General features: G+C 41.5%; 1 protein-coding gene across 1 annotated transcript in view; it reads left to right on the top strand.

Annotated features, from left to right (window-relative positions):
- The window catches only part of ADAMTS19 (ADAM metallopeptidase with thrombospondin type 1 motif 19), a 171,080-nt gene that overhangs the window by 142,856 nt on the left and 3,440 nt on the right, over positions 1–24,784 (top strand). The window contains exons 20-21 of the mRNA XM_084834003.1: positions 2,071–2,275; positions 3,981–4,133. Of these exons, the coding sequence (XP_084690129.1) occupies positions 2,071–2,275; positions 3,981–4,133 (358 nt within the window). The remainder of the gene's footprint in view (positions 1–2,070; positions 2,276–3,980; positions 4,134–24,784) is intronic.

Below are 24,784 nucleotides of genomic sequence, written 5' to 3' on the forward strand. Positions count from 1 at the left end.
GGTGAGGCAGTGGCTGTTCTGAACCAGTGCCTGGGCACGGTAATGGACTGGATGAGGGCTAATAAACTGAAACTCAATCCAGACAAGACGGAGGTACTGTTAGTGGGTGGTTCGTCTGCCCGGCTAGGTGATATTCAACCTGTTCTGGAGGGGGTTGCACTCCCCCTAAAGGATCAGGTTCGTAGTCTGGGGGTGCTCTTGGATCCAGAACTGTCACTTGAGGCACAGGTGACCTCAGTGGCACGGAGCACTTTTTATCAGCTTAGGCTGGTATACCAACTACGCCCTTATCTGGACAGAGATAGCCTAGCTACAGTTATCCATGCTCTGATAACTTCTCGTCTGGATTACTGCAATGCGTTATACGTGGGGCTGCCTTTGAAAACGGTCCGGAAACTTCAGCTGGTCCAAAATAGGGCAGCAAGATTGTTAACAGGGACTGGCCTGCGAGCTCATATTACGCCAGTACTTTTCCAGCTGCACTGGCTGCCAGTCCATTTCCGGGCCCGATTCAAAGTGCTGGTGTTAACATTCAAAGCCCTTAACAGCTTGGGGCCAGGTTACCTGAAGGATCGCCTCCTCCCATATGTGCCTGCCCGGACCTTAAGATCATCATCAGCGGCCCTTCTCCGTGAACCCCTGCCGAAGGAAGTGAGGTGGGTGGCTACTAGGAGGAGGGCTTTTTCTGTTGTGGCACCCCGGCTCTGGAATGAGCTCCCTAGTGAGGTTCGCCTGGCGCCTACATTGTACTCCTTTCGGTGCCAGGTGAAGACCTTTTTATTTTCCCAGGCATTTTAGCTTTCTAAATTTTTATCTTTGCTGTTTTAAATCTGTATTTTAAACTCCTGTACTGCTGCTAGGTTTTATTGTGGTTGTATTGTTATATTGTGGTTTTAATGTTCTATATATTTTAAATTGTTTTATTGTGTGTTGTTTGGTTTTAGTTTTTGTGAACCGCCCAGAGAGCTTCGGCTATTGGGCAGTATAGAAATGAAAATGAAATGAAAAAATCTTTGTTCTTCAGCACTATGGAATGCAAAGATGACATATTTGATAGGAAATACTACGTACTCATCAAACCAGAAAAACAATGTGGATGTTGATAAATAATTCCTCACTGTTGTCCTCATTATGAAATTTTGCTGTATGGGCAGAGCAATCATAAATAGTATTTTACTTGCTTTTAAACTGGTGTTACTATTGGAGCTGATGATTGCAAGATTATATTTGATAATTATGCAGACATCTTTTTTTTGGCAAAGTGCCACAAATAAAAACTAATCAGAAGTTCTAATCAGTGCTAAAAATATGTAATCATAAAATCAAATGAATTCTGTTAGGTAAAGATCATCGGGTTAAAGCAAACCTTATGTGAGTGGGCTTCCTCTCTAGCAACAGGTGTTTCCCATCCCTTCCTCCTCCCTGCAGACCCTCACATGTTCCTCAGATCTGCTCCAGACGATCTCAGAAGTGAGAATATGAATAAATATCTTTACAAACCTACAGAATATACAGATGCTTTGTTTCTTAGATGACAGAAATAGTATTATAAAAATAACATAATATTAATTATGTGTAGAAAGAAGACTGTAGCCTAAAAGTTACAATTTCATAGCCTCAAAAGTAAATACTTTAAAATCAAACTACACTAGGAAATATCATGGGCATTACCCAGCGGTGGGCAGCCATGTGTGGCCAGTCTCACCAGTTCTGTTGCGTAAGCAGCCCCCAAACTTGTGCAACTGTGATTTAGCAATTCCAGGGCAACCTGAAACAAGCAAAAACATTCATTTCTGGAAATGGGGAGGGAGCTTGCATAAAGGAACTCTCCCAACCTGCCCCGTTCTAGAAATGAGCATTTATGCTCATTTATGCATTTATGCTCACTTATGCTCATGGTAGGGACCACTTGCACAATGGAATCGATGGCGTTGGCCACCTTTGGGATGAAAACAGCAGTTGGCCTCACACATGGATGGGCAGGATTGGATACTGCCCCAAAAGTAATAATTCTGCATTGGCAGGAAAGGGTAATAATCTTTAATTAGCATTTTCTTTCTTTTAATGTAGATGGATGATGACAGAATGGACTCCATGCTCAAGGACATGTGGGAAGGGGACCCAGAATAGACAGGTAGCCTGTACTCAGCAACTCAGAAACGGGACCTTAATCCGAGCCCGTGAGAGAGACTGTCTTGGTCCAAAACCCACTTCAGCACAGCGGTGTGAAGGCCAAGATTGCATGACGGTGTGGGAAGCTGGAGTGTGGTCCGAGGTGCAGTAAATGCATTGTTTGGCATTTCTTACTTGTTTTAAAATATTTCTAAACTGCCCTTCATCCAATGGATTTTAGAGCAGTGTTCAAAAGACATAAAATTTTTTAAAAGCATTATCCTTCATAAAATTACATACTAAAAGGCAGAAAAAGACTACAAAAACTATAAGAAGACTGGGACAACATGGCCTTTTAAACAGGTCAAAACCTGGGGTTGGAAAGACTGTAAAGTCGGCACCAATCATTCCACAGTTGGACACTACTGCAGGAAAGGCCCTCTCTTTCCTGTTTGTTTATCTTGTCCACATTCAGGGATTGTGTTTGCAACTAGCCAAGGGAAAACATAAATTCTGCATTTGGATGGTAAAATCCTGACATAATAAGCCCAGATATGTGTAAGCATGAAGATATGCATAAGCTTCATGCAGCTACTTTGGTCATCCCTTCATGCAAGCAGTGAAACAAGCCATGAAGCTGCAGTTAGCCATCACTTCCCATTACTTCCAAACTAGAAACTATGGTTAATGGCTACTAAACAAGATTTGGAAGCCAACTTTAAACTCTGGCTTCACATTCTGGCTTGTTTGGAAACTATTAACCATAGTTTCCTGGGTCAGATGTAGCAGGAAGCTATGTTTTACTTTAGTTTTCCAATTTGTTTCCCTGCTCACAAAGGGATGAGTGAAAAGAAAGAGAACAGGTTGCATGCAGGCGTACAAAGCTCATGCATATCCTGGCTTATTAGACCAGGATTTGACCATCTAAGCTGGGCCATTCGCTGAGTTTTTGGTTTATCTGTAAATATTACTTGGTAATGTACATAATTTTGTATACGCAGCATGAGAATGAAATTCATTCAGCATACCTCTGGTTGAAAAACCGGCATATAAATATGCCAGCAATATAAACATGTGAGGGAAACAAAATAAATGCTTGTTTCCCTCACATGTATATTAGCTGTCCCAGTTAGCGGGGAAGCCAGAATGTCAGCCTTCAGACCAACTAGCCCCTGAACAGATGAAGCTAGCTGGCCCCAGAAGTGTTTCCCAGGCCTTGCTCAAAACCATTGCAAGTTTACTGGATCAAAGCATGGCAAACTTTGTTAGGTTACATAGCAAACAGGAATAGTTATTGTAGAGTAACTATTATTTTGTATGGTGTGCTAGCTGCTGCAATGTTCCTTTTGTATCTGCACTTTGCCCATTTGAATGTCTCTTTAAGGGCGCAATCCTATGGCGATAGGCGACCGACTATCCAGTGCAGGGTGGGCGCAGCATGGGGAGGATCCTCTCCTCTGCACTCCAGCTGTCATTTGCAGCTAGACAGCCAATTTCGGCTGTCTAGCTGGGGCGCATTGAAACAGGAGTGGGGGAAGGTGGAGAGCACATAGGAAGTGTTGTAATGACACTTCCGCGTCTCCTCCCCTCCCCAACCCCGGGAATTCCCCTTTTATGCCTGCTCTGCACATGCAGAGACGGGGATGAACTGCGCTACCTACAAGGCAGCAGCAGAAGTGGCAGGGAGTGAGGATTCTGGGAAACCGAAAAATCCTATGGCTGTCTAGACACTGTCTAGCAGCCATAGCATTGCTCCCTAAGAGATGTTTTTAATTATGCGGGGGGGGGGGGGAGATATGGGTCCCTGTGTGAAATAACTACATGTGTAGTGTGTACTACCTTTTATCATTTTTAATATCTTCCTACAGTGCTCTGTAAAATGTGGCAAAGGAGTACGACATCGGACTGTAAGGTGCACCAATCCTCGGAAGAAGTGTGTTTTATCTACAAGACCCAGAGAAGCAGAAGATTGTGAAGACTATTCCAAATGCTATGTCTGGAGAATGGGAGATTGGTCTAAGGTACAGCATGCTTAATACTAACTGTATGACATTTTCAATACTCACATTGTCAAATATAGTGCAGTATATCTCCAGTGAGGGTCAAAGCCAGTACAGACTAGGAAGTTGTGGCAAGGCAGATTATAGGCCTTTTTTAAAATTCATTTTTTATTGTGAAATTTCAACACAGCAAAAAGAGGAAAGGAAAAAAATTGTAGCTATGAACATTTGAATGTACTAATTTCAACGCATACCTATGAAGTGTGTGTCATAGAATCATAGAATAGTAGGGTTGGAAGGAGCCTATAAGACCATTGAGTCTAACCCCCTGCTCAGTGCAGGAATCTAAGTCAAAGTGTGTGTGTGTGTGTGTGTGTGTGTGAATGAATGCATATATATGAAAATGTAGCTTTCTAAGAATCATACATAAACTTGAACTATAGCAGACCAAATATCCAAATAAGTATCCTTTTGCAGGTGGCATGTACACCACCTGTTCAAATGTTGAAAGCATTGTAAGGTCTTCAATCCAATGCATTATAGGAGGTGAGCATTTATCATTCCAATGTTGCGTTATCAGTCTTTTAGCTGTCAAAAAGGCATGGAAAATCCATTTGCGCTGACCATGCATTGATGTCGGGGAAGCAGGTAGATAATTTAGAAGGACAAGTACATCAGTAAATACTAAAGAGTGTTCCAGAGCAAAGTTTATCTGTATAATACCTCCTCCACAAAAGAAGCAACTATTGGATATTTCCAAAACATATGGTTGAAAGAAGCATTAGCTGTATTACACCTCCAACAATTCTCTAGCTTAGACAAACCCATATTAAAAAGATGCTGTTGCATCCAATAGACACGGACCAAGAGTTTTTGCTGAATGAGGCATAACCTGAGATTCATTGACACTTCAGATACAGACACTTCAGATAGAGATGCTAAAGTGGCAATCCATTGATTAGGCAAAATAGGTTAATCCAATTCCCTATTCCATTCCTGCTTAAGACCCTGTATATCATATTTATTCACCAATAATAAGTATTGGGTCGATATAACTGATCAGCCTCAGTAAGTGTTTCCAATAGTGAAGGAGTCCTTGAAGCTGTAAAAGCGGCAGGGCCAAACCTAGATTCTAACAAATGTTGCAATTGCAAGTATTGCCATTCAGCCGTAGCAGGCAAGTCATATTTGGCCTGTAAAGCCTACAATGACAAAAACTCATCATCACCCACTATTTGATCAACTTATCCATCCAAGTCCACCATAAAGAAACATTTTCTTCCCAGTTTTTAAATCTGGGTTTCCCCATAGAGTTAATTTAACATGAGAAAATGGATCAAAATGTAACTGATGTGACATTATATGCCACGTCCCTAACAGCCATAATTGTGGGAGGAACTCTATCCTTTTAAAGCTCTGACAATCTAATGCTATCCATTTAGAGAGAGGATCCAGACAAGAAGATCCCAAAGCTGACCAAGGTGGAACCTCTGATCTAAGTGGTAAAGCCCAGAATTTAGTACAAGTTAACAAGTAGTTCCGATGACATAAAGCAAGATCTGGAAAGCCAAACCCACTTTCTTTAATTGGAAGTTGCATCGTTTTCAACGATATTCATTGTGGTGAGGAACAAAGCATTGAGGTTTTGAAAATATTTGCCAGGCATAGATAAAGGAATCCCATGTATAACATAAATAATCATAGGTAAAGTATTCATCTTGAATGTATTTGCTTTACCCCACAAACTCAACTTTAAAGATGCCCATCTCTCTAAATCCCATGAGAACTCATTAATCAACTTATTCAGATTAAGCCTAATCATTTGAGATATGTATTTGGAAATAAGTATTTATTCTTTATTTGTAATAAGTATTCCCAAATAAGTAATAACATCTGGGCAGCATTAAAATTGTTAATTAGCTAATATACTATGAGATATAGTATCTCAGTCGGCATCAATTTAGACTTTGACCCATTAATTGAATAGCCAGATAAATTATCAAAAGTGCTAATCAACTGCATCAAAGCCAGAACTGATGACTGGAGTTTCAAGATAAACAATAAAAGATCAGCAGCAGCAGCAGCAGCAGCATACAAAATAATTTTAAATTCTTAACTACAGGCAAGAATAGCCTTTTACAACCAGAACAGCCTTCTTGGAAGGTACTAGGTTGGGGAACACTGCATTAGAAAAATAAGGCATCATAGATAAACTGTTGTGCTTACATAGTTTCAGGTCTGAGTCCTAAACAGTATTATAATGTATATAAGGCCCATTTATTTATTAAATGTTAAGCTTAATTTTCAGTGCTCAAGAAGGCACTGAAAGTGCCACAAGCAAACATGGACGAAAACTGGTTTAAGATATATCTTGTTGAGGAGGGGACCCTATGTAGGTGCTGCCTGCCTTAAGAAAAGGACCCCCAGGGTGGCTTTATTCAGACCTGAGAAAGACAGATGCCCAAAGTGATTGGCTTTCTTGTGTCCCCCATCGCCTTTTTTTCCTGTGTTAGGACACCTGCTCCACAGCCCTGGCTGCTAAAAATGCTGGGATGACCTTTCACTGTTTAATTAAGACTTCTGTCTGTGCTTGTCAAAATTGTGGTTTCAAGGAACTTTGCTCCCAAAGTGTAACTGGGGAAATCTTTCCTGGATGCTGTAGAGACTACTTCTGCTACATAATCTCCTTCACTACTTATTTTAAGTTCTTCTGTTTGCAGATTTGCTTAGAACTGGCCATGTCTCTTGATGCAACTTTTAGGATCCATGTACTTAGGCATATATGCAGGACGAAAGTTTCACTCCCTCCCAGTTGGTGTTTCAGCCATTAAGAAAGAAGAAAAGCTAGGGATACCATTTGTGCAACTGGGAGGATGTCTAAAATCTAATTCTGGAATTGGAGAATATGCAGTTTGCTGAAGCTTTTAGTTCAATTCATTTGCACTTTTCACTCCATCTACTCTGCTGATGTGCATTGATAAAACACTGCAAAGAAGCAAGCTTGATGTGATTGTACATATGATTGCATAAAGATAGTTTTTGTGCAGGATTTTATTGATGCGCATGTACGCTCTCCATATTAGCAATAGCAGGGAATATGCCCCAAAATGTTTTGGGTGCACTTACCTTTCCCAGCTTTAAAAAGTGTGCTCTCTCTATCTCTGTCTCTCTCAGACAGACAGACAGACAGACAGACAGACAGAGAAGCCACTCTGCCTCTCTCTTGTGGAGACATAGAGCTTGTCAGGGTGGCCAATGGCTAGCTGCTGCCACCATTATTGTCCTTCCAGATGGACGAGATGCTACATATTGCATGAAGACCTAGTTCTGACACCTTCTAAGGAGACAATTGCAGCCTGATCTCCTGAGAAGTTCTTTCTCTCTGCAACAGAGAGAGGGACCAAGCGCACACTTTTAAAGCTTGGAAAAGGTAAGCACCACCCCTCCTTCCCCAAAGTTTCAGAATATATTACCCCATGAAAATCCCCCCACCCAAAATGTGCCATTTCAGCCCACCTCAAGTCAATGCCCAGCTCCTGAGATTTTACTTGGTATTGTTGACACACTTTCAGGTCTGTCTTCACCACTATAAGAGCTAGAAATGTGCTGAGGTTTTCAGTATACTGAAGTTTGTGCTAACTGGCAGATTCCGTTCTAGCATGGAACCAACACATCCCAGTCTGTTCTCTCTCTCTCTCTCTTTCTGTGTATACACACACACACACACACACACACACACACGCATAATTCAGAACCCTATTTTATGTATAGAAAGATTGCTCTTTTAGAAATGACGAAAAGATACTTGCAAAAAAATCATTAAATGAACATGTATCATTTGCATTTTAAAAAACCAACAAAAGCAGTGTATAACATTATAGAGTTGCTATGCTGTCGCTTATGAAATAGGTGCAAACAAGTATTTTGACTGTAAGAGAAATGAGTATACTTATAAGTATACTTACATGGATATTTCACTTCATTGCGGCATGTACGGTTGGGATTTTCCAAGATTTAGATCAAAGCAATATGTATTCTAATTTCTCTACAGAGAAATGAGTTTATCTTCAACTGTGCTTGGATTTCCAATCTTTTTCTGTCCATAACCACACTGTTCCGCTCTCAGACTAGTACATAGGAATTTGAAGAAGACATGGCATACATTGTAACGTATCTGCAATTAAGCAAAGAAACTGAAATGTTTTAAATCTGAACTAGGGGAGTAGTAATACATAAGACAATATAACTATCAAACCAGAGATTAAATGTGATTTTAAATGTTTCAGAGAATATATATAACCTAGATTATTTTTCCATTGTTTGTCATTTCAGTAAAATAGGAACAGCATAAAATGGGTACTAAACAGAATCACTAGTTCCTCAGGCTCAGCGGACCTGTCAGTTTCACTAAAACTTAGACATTATATCTGCAGGTCTTTAAGTGATGCTAGTAGCAAACAAAGTCGCTCTAAAGAGTAAATGTGGGAACCAGTGTCAGTCTGTGTTCTGTGCCTGTCATAATGACTGCAGTGAAGAATCTAAGAGAAAGCAAAGCATTTAACAGTTGTCCTGGTTTAGCATTCATTACATCAAATGGGCCACTGTGGGGTACAATGTACATAGAACTCAGTGTATAAATGAGATTTACTTAGGAGTTTAGGGCTAGAAAGAACGGGAAGGAGCTTAGAGGTGGGATGCTTTTTCACATTCATGAGGACAAATATTTCAGATGTATTTATTTTTTAAATGGGCATACAGATGTGAGCTGAGTGGAATGGGGAGGCATCATCATGAAGCTTATTATTTTTCAGTAAAGGGCTGTACAGAAGGGCTGGAAGTGAGCAAGCCGGAGGCATCGGTGCCCTCTCTTCTTGTGCTGTCCCCTGCCCTATTGCTGTACCTCCCATTGTCACTTCTCATAAAGGTTGCTGCCATGTCTGTTTACATGCAGTGGCTATTTATCTGCAGGTGGATTATTGTGCACAAAATTAAAAATGGTACCTACAGTGATGTCAGGCAGCAGGATGCAAAAGACACGGGGGCAATGGGAAAGGTAGTACTGAGCAGATCCAATTACCAACCTTGTTTTGCGAATGGTTTTAGAGATTCATATACAAGACTCAAGTAATTGCTATTTATCCTTATCTGAAACCTGTAGGTAATAACTAGCAGAGGGAATATAGTTTCAAGACATTGAAAGCTGATACATTAGAAGGCAACGTGAAATTCCTTCTGTGCTAATACCTGTTATACCATATGCAGGGTTTTTTTCTACGCAAATAGCAGTTATACCAAATACCTATAACTCTAACATTCTGATCCTAACCAGGTTTACTCAGAAGCAGGTTTACTCTCTACTGACTTGGGGGGTATGCATAATATTGCAGCCTCAGGCAGAGAATTTACTAAAGTTAAGTGTATCGGTTAACCAAAGGTTCTGCTAGTGCTGGGGTTCCCAACGTGGTGCCTCTGGGCCCCTCCCTTGGCACCCACTAGGCCCCTCCCCCTCCCAATTTTAAAAAGAACATTGATTTATCTTTTTAACAGGAGGCTGGAATGCTGCAAAGTGAAGTTCATTCTTTACTCCTAGGAATGCACCTGGGCTCCACATGAGCCCCAGAGGCATTCTTAGAAAATAAAAATGGCAGACAGCTGCAGCCCAGTACTTTATTTTGAAGCATGCCCAGCTGCCTAGAAAAAAAGAAAAGGGCAAGGTGGGCGGTGGTGGTAAGGAGCATCCTGGGGACTAGAGGGGGTGATAGAGAACGAGTGTGTTTTGCCTGTGCGCTCTCCCTCTCTCTCTCTCTGTGTGAGAGAGAGAATTTTGCCTGCTATGTTTGTTATTGTTTAAATGTGTGTGCTTTAGCTGGTTTTAGTGTGGTATTGTTGTGCTTGGGTTTTTTTGTGTGGTGTATTTTGCTTGTTGGGGGGGGGAGTTTGTTTTGCCAGGGTTTTTTGTTTGCTTGTTTGTTTTTTGCCTTGTACTCGTCTCTGAGCCTCATCCGTTTGCCTTCTGTGAATTGGGTGCTGAAGCAGAAACCTGTGGGTTCAAAGAAGTGGCTTTGATTTTTGGATGTCACACGTCACCTTTGCCTTGTACTTAGGTTTTGGGGCAAATTACTTTTATTTTAACCTCAGCAGTTTGCCTTCTGGGAAATGAATGCTTTGTAATTGGCTACTCCCACTATGGCAGCCATTCTGTGAATGTACAAGCCCCACGGCAGCCATTTTGTGAGAGCACCCACAGCACACTCTCAAAATTCCATATGTGCCGACCAGCCCCAAAATGCTGGGAATCCCTGTGCTAGTACAATGCTTCTACTGTTTGTAGCAACCTTGTTCTCATCCTTGCACAAGTGTAAAATCCAATACTTTGATTCTAAGTGCACGAACTGTTGCACCAGCACTTTCCAAACTCATTAAACTTGATTATGCTAAGTGCTGCTAGCACTAGTTTTACTAGCACTTGTGAAACCACTAGGGGAACAATGAGATCTCTTGTACTTTTCCTGCTGGTGCTATATTGGATACAACCGATAGGGCGGGTTCGCACGATCACGGAAGGAAAATAAACTATGGCGGCTTATTTTCCTTCCCCATATGTGCTGGTCACAAGCTGCTTAATTAACATAATTACACTTGCTGGGCACAGGTTGTCATGACATCCAAACCCTGTGATGGTGGGTGGCTGGGGTGGTGTTCAAACCACCCTGAAACCTTAGAACAAGCTACGGTTTCAGGGTGGCTTGTAAACCACCCCAGCATCTTTATTAGGCAATGGTAAACTGCTTACCAGTTGATGGAAAAATATGCGTATCGTTAAGCAGCTTAGCTGCAATTCCTTTCTTTTGTGGGTCTTGTGAAATATATTATTCCCTTTGCAATTTCAGCAACTTCACAGGACCATACCTTTCTTGCATTCCAGATGCCTGAGGCTAGTGTCAAAGGAAAACACTGAACATATGAGACTAAATGCATCCTGACAATTGACAGTCACCTGGGGAGTCACTGAACAAGCAGTGTGGTCTAGAGAGAGCTATTAGAGCAGAGAGCTTTGAAAACAAAGCTGCCAATACAAGAGGACTGCTGATGTCAAATTGCTTCTTTGTTTCCTTACCTCAGAAGAGAAAAATGGGTCCTTCCAAGTGACCTTCCATGCAAAGAATAAAATATTTATTTATTTGTTAACTCTGTTTTTATAGCTGCCCAAAACAGAAGTTCACGATTAAACACACATCATTCAAATAAGAAAACAGATGCATTTTCTTATGTCCCTAATCCAAAAATTTTCATAGGCTGCAGTATTATAATTTCCTGTCTAGTACAGGCAAGATTATTAGGGAATGGTGGGAATCATTCCTGTCTCATAATTATTAGCCAGGTTGTCAATGACGGTTGCAGAATAGGAACATATGATAATGCACATAGACCTGGTTCGGACATAACAACAGCCCGTGGGTTAAACTATCCACGGGCTGTCATGCATGAGTGGGAGAGAGTGGGCGTGCTGTCTGCAGCTAACAGCACATCATGGGTTAACTGCTGTTAAGCCCCTAACCAACCCAGCGGCCTGAGTTTGTACGCCACATTTAGCAACCTACGAAAGAGCTGCTCAGGGGTTGCTGTGTAAAAGGGGAAGTGGCGGGAGCACTGCAAGCAATACTCCCACTCTCTCCTGCTCATCCCCAACAGCCCATGGGTTGTTTAAGTCCTGGGCTGTTGTTACATGTGAACTGGCCCAGACACATGCTTCCCGCCACAATTTCTAATGAACTGTAGGTATGAGCCTAAAAGCATACTGTTATGTTCTCACTTTTAAAATCTCAAATTACACAAAATTTGTGACTACCTGCACATCCATGCTTCTTCGTGTAGTCAGTTCAACAGATCTTGTAGCTAAACAAGGGTAAAAAATAAATAAGTGCACTATTCAGTCATACAGGGAGTTTGACTTTAGGTGGACTAGCTGCAAATGATTTGTCTCATCCAACTGACATGTAAAAGGAAATTGAAAGCTTGGAAACATAATTTGACATTAGAAGTACTGACAAGGTAATTAGCCTTGGTTTAGTTCTTTGGTTTCTAATCTTAAATTATTAGCTCTTTTCAGTTCTGGAAACATAATTTACTAGAGCACATATCTAAGTGACATAATGGGTAGATATATGTTCATAAAGATTACATGACATTCGTGAAGTAGTTGAAGTCAAAATATTCCTAGTGTAATTTTAATAATATATATGTTAATAAAACAGCCTGGTTCCAGCAATGAGGTGTATCATTGTTTCCAGAGAATAAGAATGAGCAAATTATGTGTGAACTGTCAGTGTAGTCAGAAGAGTGTGAGTTGTTTGTTTATGTTATACAATTAGCATAATTTGCTTCAAACAAAGATTCCCTAGAGACAGATTCAAAAGAAACTCGTTAGTTTTTTGCCTTAAATAATTGCCATGGTGAGTTAAAAAGAAAGGGCTTTAACTGAAAATAGAAGAAAGCTGAATGAATAGATTGACTGAAAAGGACTGAGGAGAAATGAAATGATGCATCATACAGGTACAGGGAACCACAGGTTAGTAGAAGAATCCTATAGCCACAATGAATATAGTGTATTATACATTCTAGAAATCATCTCAATGAAATGAAAGCTTTCAAGAGTGAGAAGGCAACATCAGAAAGTGGTTCTGCCATTTGTTCTCCATAGTATATTGTACAGATAACAAAGATGGTACACTGAGTTGTATCACAGGAGTTGCCATTTTAAATGGCACACATTGCTGCAGATTTAGTTTGCTCCATGCAGCATAAAGCAGGATTACACATGCACATTCATATCTTCCAGGTCTCCACTGAACAGTTGCAAAGTGGTATCTGCTGTTTCTCCACTTCAAATCAGATCTTTTTTCACTACTTTCCAGGTGTTTGGATACTGGAGTAGCTTACATGTATACAACAATGCATGTATATTGTAAAATATGAATGGTTGTGCTACTGGATTGAAGGAAAAATATACACGGCTATGTCACTATTATAAAACACATAGTACGTGAGTGGACCTGTGTATACAAGAATACAATATGGGAATTCACTGTAAGAAATGACTGTCGATGCTAGCATCTAACAGGGGTGAGACAAGGATTATCAAATGTATCATTTGAATGAACATAGAATCATAGAATAGTAGGGTTGGAAGGGGCCTACAAGACCACTGAGTCCAACCCCCTGCTCAATGCAAGAATCCAAGTCAGAGCATCCCTGACAGATGGCTGTCCAGCCTCGTCTTGAAGGCCTCCAGTGTGGGGAGCCCACCACCTCCCTAGGTAATTGGTTCCATTGTCATATTGCTCTAACAGGCAGGAAGTTTTTCCTGATGTTCAGCCAGAATCTGGCTTCCTGTAACTTGAGCCCATTATTCCGTATCCTGCACTCTGGGATGATCGAGAATTGATCCTGGCCTTCCTCTCTGTGACACACTTTCAAGTACTTAAAGAGTGCTATTGTATCTCCCCTCAGTCTTCTTAAGGCGAAACATGCCCAGTTCTTTCAGTCTCTCCTCATATGGCTTTGTTTCCAGTCCCCAATCATCTTTTTTGCCCTCCTCTGAACCCTCTCCAGTTTGTCTGCATCCTTCTTAAAAGTGTGGTGTCGAGAACTGGACACAGTACTCAAGATGAGGCCTAACCAGTGCTGAGTAGAGGGGAACTAGTACTTCACATGATTTGGAAGCGATGCTTCTATGAATGCAGCCCAAAATAGCATTTCCCTTTTTTGCAGCCACATCACATTGTTGGCTCATATTCAGCTTGCAATCTACAACAATTCCAAGATCCTTCTCACTTGTAGTGTTGTTGAGCCAAGTATCCCCCATCTTGTAACTGTGCATTTGGTTTCCTTTTCCTAGGTGCAGAAGTTGGCATTTATCCCTATTAAATTTCATTCTGTTGTTTTCCGCCCAGCACTCCAGCCTATCATGATCATTTTGAATTTTGTTTCTGTCTTCCAAGGTATTAGCTGTCCCGCCCAATTTTGTGTCATCTGCAATTTTAATAAGCGTTCCCTGCACCTCATCCAAGTCATTAATAGAAATGTTGAAGAGCACTGGGCCCAGGACTGAGCCCTGCAGTACCCTGCTCCTTACCTCTCCCCATTTTGAGAAGTTCCCATTGATAAGCACTCTTTGAGTCCGATTCTGCAGCCAGCTGTGGATCCCCCTGATTGTGGATATGCTATCCCTGTAGGGGAAACTGAATTCAGGCTCCAGAATGGGGGTAAATTTGTTGCTTGGAAGGGTTGTATGCTGGACTCAGCATATATTCTGGTGGCTAGGCCAGAACCTTTAAAAAAAAACTTCTAAAAACTTTCCCTCATCACTGCCTATGGTGGTGGTCACAGCAGTGCAACTAGTTAGACTGACCATTTTTTTCATCAGCACCACCCCAGCAAATGACCTGGACATGGGGTAGTTCCACAGCATTTTAGGGGGAAACAAGACAATGGTGAATTTTTTAAAAAGTGTTTAAAAATTGAAGAGACTCCACTGGCCACTGTGGCAAAAGGTAAGGGGTGAATTTCATAACTTAATCTTCCTCCAAAAATTGAATAAATGCCCTCCAAATTCACAGCCCACCAATGGGGCCTGAATATTTGGGGGCCATTTTAGAATAGCCCTAGTATCTATTAGTATTTTGTAATCTAGGTGTATAGTACTTAGCTTTCAAATCCTGAGTTGTTCTTTCAGTCTCTCTAGAGGCTAACCCGTCTAATAAGTCTTTCATTTTCCAAACAAGGCTGTCATTCCTTAAAATTGACATTGACTGACACTAGTGATTAAACTCTGGAGTACTGATCTAAGTGGAAATTATTGTGTAATCAGTATAGACTTGTTTCAAGTCAGGCAGAAAGCTCTTTTATTAGTGAATGCTGTTCATTTCAATTTGAAGACTTGTATGGTGATACAATTCAAAGAACTATATACTAAACTGGCTATTTTGCACATAAAAATCAGATGCTCTTTATTTTGTAAATATCCATCGTTTGAGACATAATTAACTCTTCTCTTTATTTTTTGACAGTAAAGCATTTAGATATTTATTGACTTGAGCTTTTATATTTTTAATATAAAAAAGACTTGGCTTGAAGAATTAAATATCTATCTAAGGCACTATATCATTTATTCTACTAAAACTTGCCAAGATAAAGATTTTGGGCGGGCAGGCCTGCTATTTTGTTATGTTACCTTAGAAATAAGTGAGTTGGATGGTATATGTTGTGGAGGGGCATCATCTACCCCTGCTTCAAAAAACAGACAAACCAGGAAGATGCTTATGCACTTTGAGGCACATCTAATAGAGTCCACTGGGGAAGGAAGTTGCATAAGGAAACTGCACCAGCCATTTGATAGAGAAAAGAGTAGAGAGGGTAGAAGCTTCCAGTTCCATCCATAAGTGATGGCATATGATAACTCATGCTGGTGGGGAAAGGATGGAGGGATGAATCTGCAACTGATTCCTTCACCCAGAGCAATCGACATGAACACTTTCTCACTCACCCTCTCATAGAATCATAGAATAGTAGGGCTGGAAGGGGCCTACAAGGCCATCGAGTCCAACCCCCTGCTCAGTGCAGGAATCCAAGTCAGAGCATCCCTGACAAATGGCTGTCCAGCCTCGTCTTGAATGCTTCCAGTGTGGGAGAGCCCACCACCTCCCTAGGTAATTGGTTCCATTGTCGTATTGCTGTAACAGTCAGGAAGTTTTTCCTGATGTTCAGCCGGAATCTGGCTTCCTGTAACTTGAGCCCATTATTCTGTGTCCTGCACTCTGGGATGATCAAGAAGAGATCCTGGCCTTCTGCTCTGTGACAACCTTTCAAGTACTTGAAGAGTGCTATCATATCTCCCCTCAGTCTTCTCTTCTCAAGGCTAAACATGCCCAGTTCTTTCAGTCTCTCTTCATAGGGCTTTGTTTCCAGTCTCCTGATCATCTTTGTTGCCCTCCTCTGAACTCTCTCCAGTTTGTCTGCATCCTTCTTAAAGTGTGGTGCCCAGAACTGGACACAGTATTCCAGATGAGGCCTAACCAGTGCACACAGTACTCCAGATGAGGCCTAACCAGTGCACAAACCAGTGCCTCTCTCACACAAACGTGTATGTGCGCATACCTCTATGCATTCACATTACTGCATACTTGTTTTTAAACACCAAGCTTTTCTGTGAACCCAGTTGCTTGATATACACCATATACGCCTATCTTCATTTCAGTATGAAGCCATTTATTTGCATGCTTCCCATTTAGAAAAAAGAATTACTAATGTCTTCTTAAGGCCTTGAGCACTAATGGATCATAGTTACAGACAGAAAAAAAGTTTTATGTATGAACTGGATTGAGACCTAAATATGGCTACTTGGAACATAATCTAATGTATGGCCTAGACGTCACTACACCATAACATTTCTTCGACTTACTTATCTACCCAGTTCCTGCTACCCTCCCAGCTGGGAAGGCTGCAAAAATAGCAAGGAAGGGACAGGTTGGCAGGCATTTCTAGTTGAGCATAGCTTCTAGTGATTACCTTGGGAGCAGGATTGGTTGAGGGTGCTAAGCTTTATCAAATAACCTACATATCTATATTCAGGAAATGATGCCTGGGTATATGGCCTTGTTTCTCTGCATACAGATTGGCTGAGTTCTGAAAAAAAACATATGGATTATTCTGATTAGGAATGAGTCAAAGTATCACCAAGCTCAGGCAACTTGGGAGATGGTAGGAAGCAAAATGCCTCCTGACCCCACCTGAATTACCTGGAGGGAGCAATCCTATCAAGATGGACGGTCGCCTCCAACCCCAGAGGCAACTGCCTATCCAGTGCAGGCCGGGAGGAGTGGTGAGGAGCGGATCTCCTCCTCGCTCCCCCGCTCTGCTTTCGCAGCTAGACAGCCAATTTCAGCTGTCTAGCCATGGGACCTCGGAGAGTGGGAAGCAGCGGCTGGGCAACGCATAGGATGTGTCGTACCAGTTTTCTGACTTCCCCGCCCCAGCCCGCCCCTGGGAACTCCCCATTTTAGCCACTGTGCGCTGCTCTTATGAGTGCAGAGTGTGGGGCCGATCTGCACTGCCTACGAGGCGGTGCGGGAGGGGGTGGGGGTGGGTTCACCGGGAACTGACCTATCCTATGGCCATCTAGCCGCTAACTAGCGGCCATAAGATTGCACCCTTAGTGTGTTAGTTTTTTCCATGGCTGTCTGCAAACTCACAGTGCAGGAAACCCTGCCTCTGTAAACCTTATTTTGGTAGTAAGGATGTTTGAAGGACAAATGGATTTTAATGGCAAGTGGGGAAGAGCTACACTGAAAAAATAAAATGTTGCTCACATTGCCGTTGTCCCAAATTAATGGAGCTCATTTAATTAATACACAAAGTAACTTAAGCCCTCAAGGCTACTATGTACAAATAACAACTGCAAATTCCTTTACAGACACCAGACTCATGGTACTGGGCTCAGATACTGAAGAAATTTACTAAAGAATGTATCCCAGTAAAGATATTTCAGTAGAATTTGTAGCCTGTGTTAACACATTTGTTCCCCCATCGATGTACTTTACAAAGGGAGCAGAATATTTTTTTTAAAGGAGGCACAGAGTTACGAAGACCTTTTACCATGAAGCAGTAGAACTAAGACTAAGCATCCTAATATGGTGATCAATTAGATGGCACAGCCATGTACTCGTTGTTAATAGCAGATAAATTGTTCATTTAACATACTGCACCATATGTTTAGACCAGAGCAGCTCTTTGCTTGCCCAGTTAACTCAACCGTTTTACATGTATGATGATTATGTTTTTAAACCCCATCTTTTTGTAATTCATATCAGCTTGTGGTAGGTGGCAATATACGTAGAACTGAAACAAGGCTTTGCCATAACTGTTGGCAGTGGGGAGGTTTCTAAAGAGGCTGATCAGAGCAAGATTAAGCATCCCATCTTGAAGCAATGAAACAGCTGGTAGAACTCATTCAAAGAGGCATCCAGCTGCTTAATGGAGATACATCGAGTAAAGAACATGGTGCTGAAAGTTAATTTTAGTGACAAAGTATAAACAAGCATAATGTATTTGCAAGGGAAGAATACTAATTTGGTAAACCTGTGACATCTGATTTTTGAGAAATTCTGAATGAACTTTGAGAAAATTGGGAACAGCTTGAAAAAAGAAATTTTAGGCTTCAAGCCTAAGCATAGTAACTTGAACATCTAATTGAATCCAATGGGACTTCTGTGTAAACAATATAGGAGAAGAGTGTAAGGCAATCAGAATAAATACAAAGGTTGCTGTAGGAGACACTTCAGCTTTTAAATTGAAAGAACATCTATAACTATGAGAAGTAGTTTAATTGAATGCTAGGAACTTACACAAAAGCAAGATAGATTCCTAGCTAGTTTATAATGAAACTGAAAATTAGTATAGCAAGTGCTATGTAATTTAAGAACGATAAGAGAAAATTGGAATATGATATAGGAAAACATCTTTAAAAGAAGCTTGTATTCTAAGATAAAAAAATGTTTAAGAGAAATCTCCTAAAATTCACTCTTGTTTCAAAAAACATGGAAACTGTACATTTCTTCATTATTTTAAATATCTTATACCGCCTTTCAAGACAAAAGGATCTCAAGGCACTTTACAAGTTAATCCCATAAAAATTGTGATATAAATATAATTAACTGAAACAGCAGCATAAAACATTCGATTTCAATATAAAACAAAATAAAAATATCAGCAACAGTTAAAATTAAAAGTCGACTGGGACATCCAAGTTTTTTAAGGGAACAGGTCTTTAAAAGCAACAGGGACGGGTGCCAAGTGCACATCCTGAGGAAGGGCATTCCATAAAGATGGGGCCACCACAGGAAAGGCCTGTCTCTTATGGCCAACATCCTAATAAACCTTGTTGGTGGGTCCTTAAGTAGGGTCTCCGTGGCTGATCTTAAGGCTCATGCATGGTGCAGACAGTCCTTCAGTCCTGTCCCAAGCCATTTAGGGCAAGTGGGGAATAGGCAGCCGCCGCCAAACTCAGAGGTGTCGGACCGCCTATCCAATGCAGGGCAGAAGAAGCATGGAGGGGATTATCTATATCTAGCCGCAGGAAGGCGGAGTGGGGAAGGAGGCTGCCAGATGACACCTAGGATGTGTTGTACTGGCATTTCTGCCTTCCCAACCCCAAAGCGCCCCCCCGGAACTCCCCGTTTGGGCCACTCCACACTCCTCTTCTGAGTGTGTAGCGCAGAGCCATCCTAAGCTGCCTGCAAGGCAGCGCGGAAGGGGGGGTTGGTTCCCGGAAAACCACATATCCTGTGGCCATCTAGCCGCTGACTTTAGGGATGTAAAGGTAATTACCAGCATTTTAAAGTTAAAGCCTTCACTTCTGTGCCATGTAAGCAATAATGTTGTTGTACCTTCTTGCACATCGTACCCACTTCATTTGTTTTATCCCACCCTTCATACAAGGAGCTCAGGGGTCCTCCCCATGTTGTCCCCATAACAGCGCTATGAGATAGGGTGACTAGCTGAGCGTTTCTAGCTCACCGTCCCCCAGTTAACGTCATAGCGGACTGGGCATTTGATACTGGGTCTCCTTGGTCATATTCTGATGATTCCTAGGGCATACCTGGCATCCCTGCTTTATACATTTTTAATAAGAATGTGTCATTTGTTAAAATTAAATTACAGAGATGCAACCAGCAATGCCAATTCGAGATGTACAGATTTTGTTACAGATTTTGTCTGTACGTTCCATCTATGTTTTGTGGATTACCAGGCATCTTTCATTCCATCATCCACTCATCGATGGAATCTGACTTTTTTTACCAGACTTTTGTTATATTTGCACTAATTCGCATTATATGCTAATTCGTATTAGTTAATTGTGAGGTGTGGAAGGATAGGGCAAAGGCTGCAAGGCATGGGGACTGTGGGGAAGCTAGGTAGATTGGAGAGGGGCTGTGGCTCAGTGGTACAGCATGTGCTTTGTACACAGAAGGTCCCAGGTTCAATCCCCAGCAGCTCCAAGTAGGGCTGGAAAAATTTCTGTCTGAAACCCTGTGGAGCTGCTGCCAGTCAGTGTCGACAATACTGGGCTAGATGGACCAAAGGTCTGACTCAGGAACATAGGAAGCTGCCTTCTACTATCAGACTCGCTGCACCTTGTGACAGCTGCCATTGTGCATGTAGGACCTACCATTTCCATCTTTCTCACTGAATTTGAAAATCATGGTAAAGTACACCAAAAACTTAAAGAAGTAACTGAAAATTGGCAGCAAAATTACATTGTCTGAAACATTTATCATCTGCATTTGCAGACAGATAACGTGAAAACATATTTACCCTGTCAAAAAAAACTCGGTTGAAAAAAGGTGTGTGTGGGGTGGGGTAAAAACTCTTCTGCCTCCAGTTTTTTCACTCCTGTAACTCAGCCATTTTTATCTGATTTCTCTGAAATTTAGACAACCCACACCCTTCAGTGAAAATATCCTCCATATAGAGTAGAATAAGAGATACAGTTTTTGTGATTTTAGTACAGAATGTGATTCCCTCTTCCATATACATCAGAAAAACTTCATAAAGATGGAAAGAGAGCATGTTGGAGAGAAATATATTAGCCCACCCTTCTCACTGACATCCTAGTTTTCTACGTAAAGGAAGGTGGGGTTTCTTTTCATGTGGGATTGTGAGATTCCTACTCAGAGGCAGCTTATTTAAATATATAGAGGGGGGGGGGGAGGGAGGGAGATGCATATTCTGGCATTGAGGTACAAACCTAGAAAGAAATGGTTTCAGCAATAATTTTTAAAACTCCAGAGACTCGCTGAGCATTACAGTATGTGGGAGGCAGTCTGCAGGGCACAGAAATGTTTTCCTCCCCCCTTATCATCACAGTCTGCTTTGCAGTGGATTACAGACTTATAGCAGCAGGGCTCCATCCTGCCTGCTGCTGTCCAGCCTTTGAACATAGCAGAATACAGAAGCCTGGACAAACTCAACATGTATTTTAAAATCCTTTCAGATAATTGCTTTATGTGCTTATGATTTGTTCTGATTGCGGCCAGAAAGCATATCACAACTTCAGGCTTCTTTTCTTTTTTGATTCCACCCCTTTAAGGCAAGCTTGCAGCAACTTCCTTTTTTTTTTTAAGGTTCTGTTCTGGTTTGTGTTCAGGAGGCCTTTGGTGATATCCAGCAAGGCAATACTTGTTTTTCTTATGTTCTCTGTGTAATCATTCTGGAACAAATGATTTGTGGATTGCAACCAGAATGATCATTTGTTCTTGGAAGAAGTTGTCCAAGTCTATGTTGTTAACACTGTTTCAGATTGGCACTTCCAATTGCAGATTTTTATCAAGCTCAGCAGTCATTGCCTATTATCTTGGCTAAAGTACACAGTTTAAATGCTGCTCTCTGCCAGTGACAATTTTTCCCTTAATTTACTTCTTACTGAGGCCAGCTGGAAGTGGCTATGGCATTACAGCACCTTCCTCAGCTGTTGGTCTAAGGATTGTGTATTCACTTCAAAATATATGTCCCTGGCAGGCAGAGAAAAGAGAGAATCTTGGGTAAAAGTTATGGGTGCCAAGATGAAAGATGGTTTGTTTGATAAAGTGTTTATAGTTCAGTGTTTTGAATTATGTCGAAGGAGAGAATTGAAACAGATTGCCACTACTTTTGCAGAAAATTACCACCCATCTTTCTTTTTTAATGGCTTTCAAGTATTTTTATCCTGGATTCATTTTTGTAGAGTCTTTGACTAGAATGTTCTGCTTGACTTGGTGCTTGAACAATTTTACAGTACCATTAGGACAGAGATTTACAGCAAAGCTTTTGCTTCTTTTTTTTAATTAAAAATAAAATCTGGCTACAGATTAGAACGTTTTGTCTATACTTACATCTGTTTTTTGTATAGGAATTCTTGCTAATCAGCTACACTCTTAAGCGAGGTGCATAATAAAGTACACTATGTGCATATGTGATACATTTTTGTTGATGGTGCACTCTGTATCTGATTTACTAAAATCAGTTCATGTTCTACCTACCTATGGTAAAATCATAGTTTGGAGCAAACTGCCATTTTACCATAAGTGATAACTAATGTCATTAGTTTACTTTAAAAAATGTTCTAGATTACCTGGATTGTTGCTTTTTTAAGTAGGCAAATTGCAAACCACACACCTCAATTCAATTATATATAAAATAACCTACTATAACTGAATGATTCAGCAGAACTCACAAGAGGCAAGTTTGTTGTAAGCCTGTTGTGTAACTCCTGTAATCAATTCAAGGATGGATTTGAGGTAGTTTTCGCATCATATGGAATTGCCAGACATTTGTCAAAATTTGATTCAAGCATACTTTTGCAGCAGCAAGTTGAAATACACTTCATATATACAACCATCCATGTAGGTTTCTGCTTGTGAGGCAACTTCATTGATGGCGCTCCAGTAGGAAAGTCATTTCTGGATCAGTTATCCCAGTTACCATGCAATGGAGCATTAAAGGTGCACGGGAGGGAGGGAGCAATCCTATGGCCGCTAGTCAGTGGCTAGATGGCCATAGGATATGTGGTTTTCTGGGAACTGACTTCAGAGCCCGTGCTTCGAGGTCAGTTCCTGGAGAACCGACCTTCCCCCGTTCCGCGCTGCCTCGCAGGCAGCTTAGAATATCCCCACACTCCACACTCAGAAGAGGAGTGCAGAGCGGCCCAAACAGGGTATTCCAGGGAGCGTTCCAGGGCGTGGAGGATGGAAATGTCGGTACAACACATCCTATGTGTCATCTGGCAGCCTCTTCCCCTGCTCCGCCTTCCCGCGGCTAGACCGCCAAAATCAGCCGTATAGCCGCAAATGCAGGGCAGGAGAAGCACGGAAGGAATGATCCCCTCCATGCTTCTTCTGCCCTGCATTAGATAGATGGTCGCCTCCAAGTTCGGAGGTGGCCGCCTATCCCCATAGGGTTGCACCCTTAGTCACAAAGGGGGGGGGGGTTCTGCCATTATAAGCCTCAAAAGTCTACTACTTATAAAAATGACACCTGTTAAGCTAATAATTTGAAACTTGGAATCTATGATCTACCTGATACGTTCTACAACTGTGCAAAATTTCAAACTGATCCAATAAAAATGACCACAGGTACAGCAAATTAAATAGTGCTGAACATTGACACATTGGTACTTTTTTCTCCAAGCTGCAACTCAGCATATCATATATTTCTTTCAAATGTTAATAAAAACTACTGATGTACGTTATTCTGGCTTGTCAGGGAGGTGTGCCTTTTTATTGATTTGGTGAAATTCTGAGCAGCAGTTCAAAAGTTACTAAGTTTTTTCTGTCCCATGAAAGCCTGTGGTAGCAATTGCTGGCAGAGTTTTGTCGGGCATGCTCAGGTTCACCCTGAAGCTAGAATTCTGCCAGTATCCCAGTGTTTTCTAATGGAATTCTATTACACAGGGTGTCTATGTGCAAGGCCTATTCCTTTAGTAATGTAATGAGACCTCACAAGGTGACCTCACATGTTACTATACAGGTTGGGATCCTATGGGGGGGGGGGGTAGGGAGACTTTAAGACTTTGACCCCACCCCGCTGTGGTCCCAAACCAATCAGGGCCCTATTCCTCCAATATACATTACTAAAATGGCATCCAGTTGTAAAGTAAATTGCAGGCATAGGGCAAAGGATTAAAGAATTCTACTCACCACTTAAGGGTCCTGATCCATATGAGGTCCCATGAGCTTACTTTTGAATGAAACAGCAACAACAAACTAGCTACATCTTTAAAGTAATGTGCAGTTTGAAATAACATGCGGAAGTTGGGAGGGCTGGGGATGGAATACACAAGTGTGTGTGTGTGTGTGTGTGGCGCGGAGTGGGGGGACGGGGACTGAAGGATCCAGAGCCTCACACCACTTTTCTGGAAGCAGAAATGCAGCAGCACAAGCGCTCTGATATTTGCTCTTACTTTCTGTGCAGCAGCAAAAGGACATGGAAGGATTATGTATCTCACTAGGGGTGTATTCACAGATTACACTGAATGTGCATCCACACTCTATGTACGCTCATTGAGATGGTTGTGAGCATGTAACCCTATTCAGTTATTCTCATCATGTGTGCAGGGATGAGCTCGCTAGTTCCACCCCCTCCCTTGCTGTTTTCATCACTTCCTACATGTGGAGGGCAGCTGCCTTCAGAGGACAGCCTCCTCTGTCTGTGGAAGCTCTCCTCGAAATGTTAGAATCCTTATTCATGAAATGAAATCATGATTCCCATTAGTTAAGTATTTGCAATCTCATTTATCAAATAGGTGATAATAAATCTTTCAAGAAATCAGATTAAAATACATTGGGGAGAGGGTATCTCCCTGTCAACACTATCTGCCAACACTATCATTATACATTTCTTTTTTGAAACCAGAGAAATTCAATGATCGAATAACCTGCTGGTTTAAAACTGGTAAGGGTAAGTTGTAAGCAAGCACAATTTGTGACATCGCACAACATCATCACTGATCACCGGGCCCGTCAGTTAAGGTATCAGCTTCCAATTTTGAATTTCGTGGTGTTGCGGAGCTTGAGCAGACGTGAGACTTAAATCTGGTCTTAAGCTGGCTTATTATTATTATTATTATTATTATTATTATT

Source organism: Heloderma suspectum, chromosome 2 (assembly GCF_057233095.1).
Source record: "Heloderma suspectum isolate Gila_16-S chromosome 2, 16-S_ref, whole genome shotgun sequence".
Lineage (NCBI taxonomy): Eukaryota > Metazoa > Chordata > Lepidosauria > Squamata > Helodermatidae > Heloderma > Heloderma suspectum.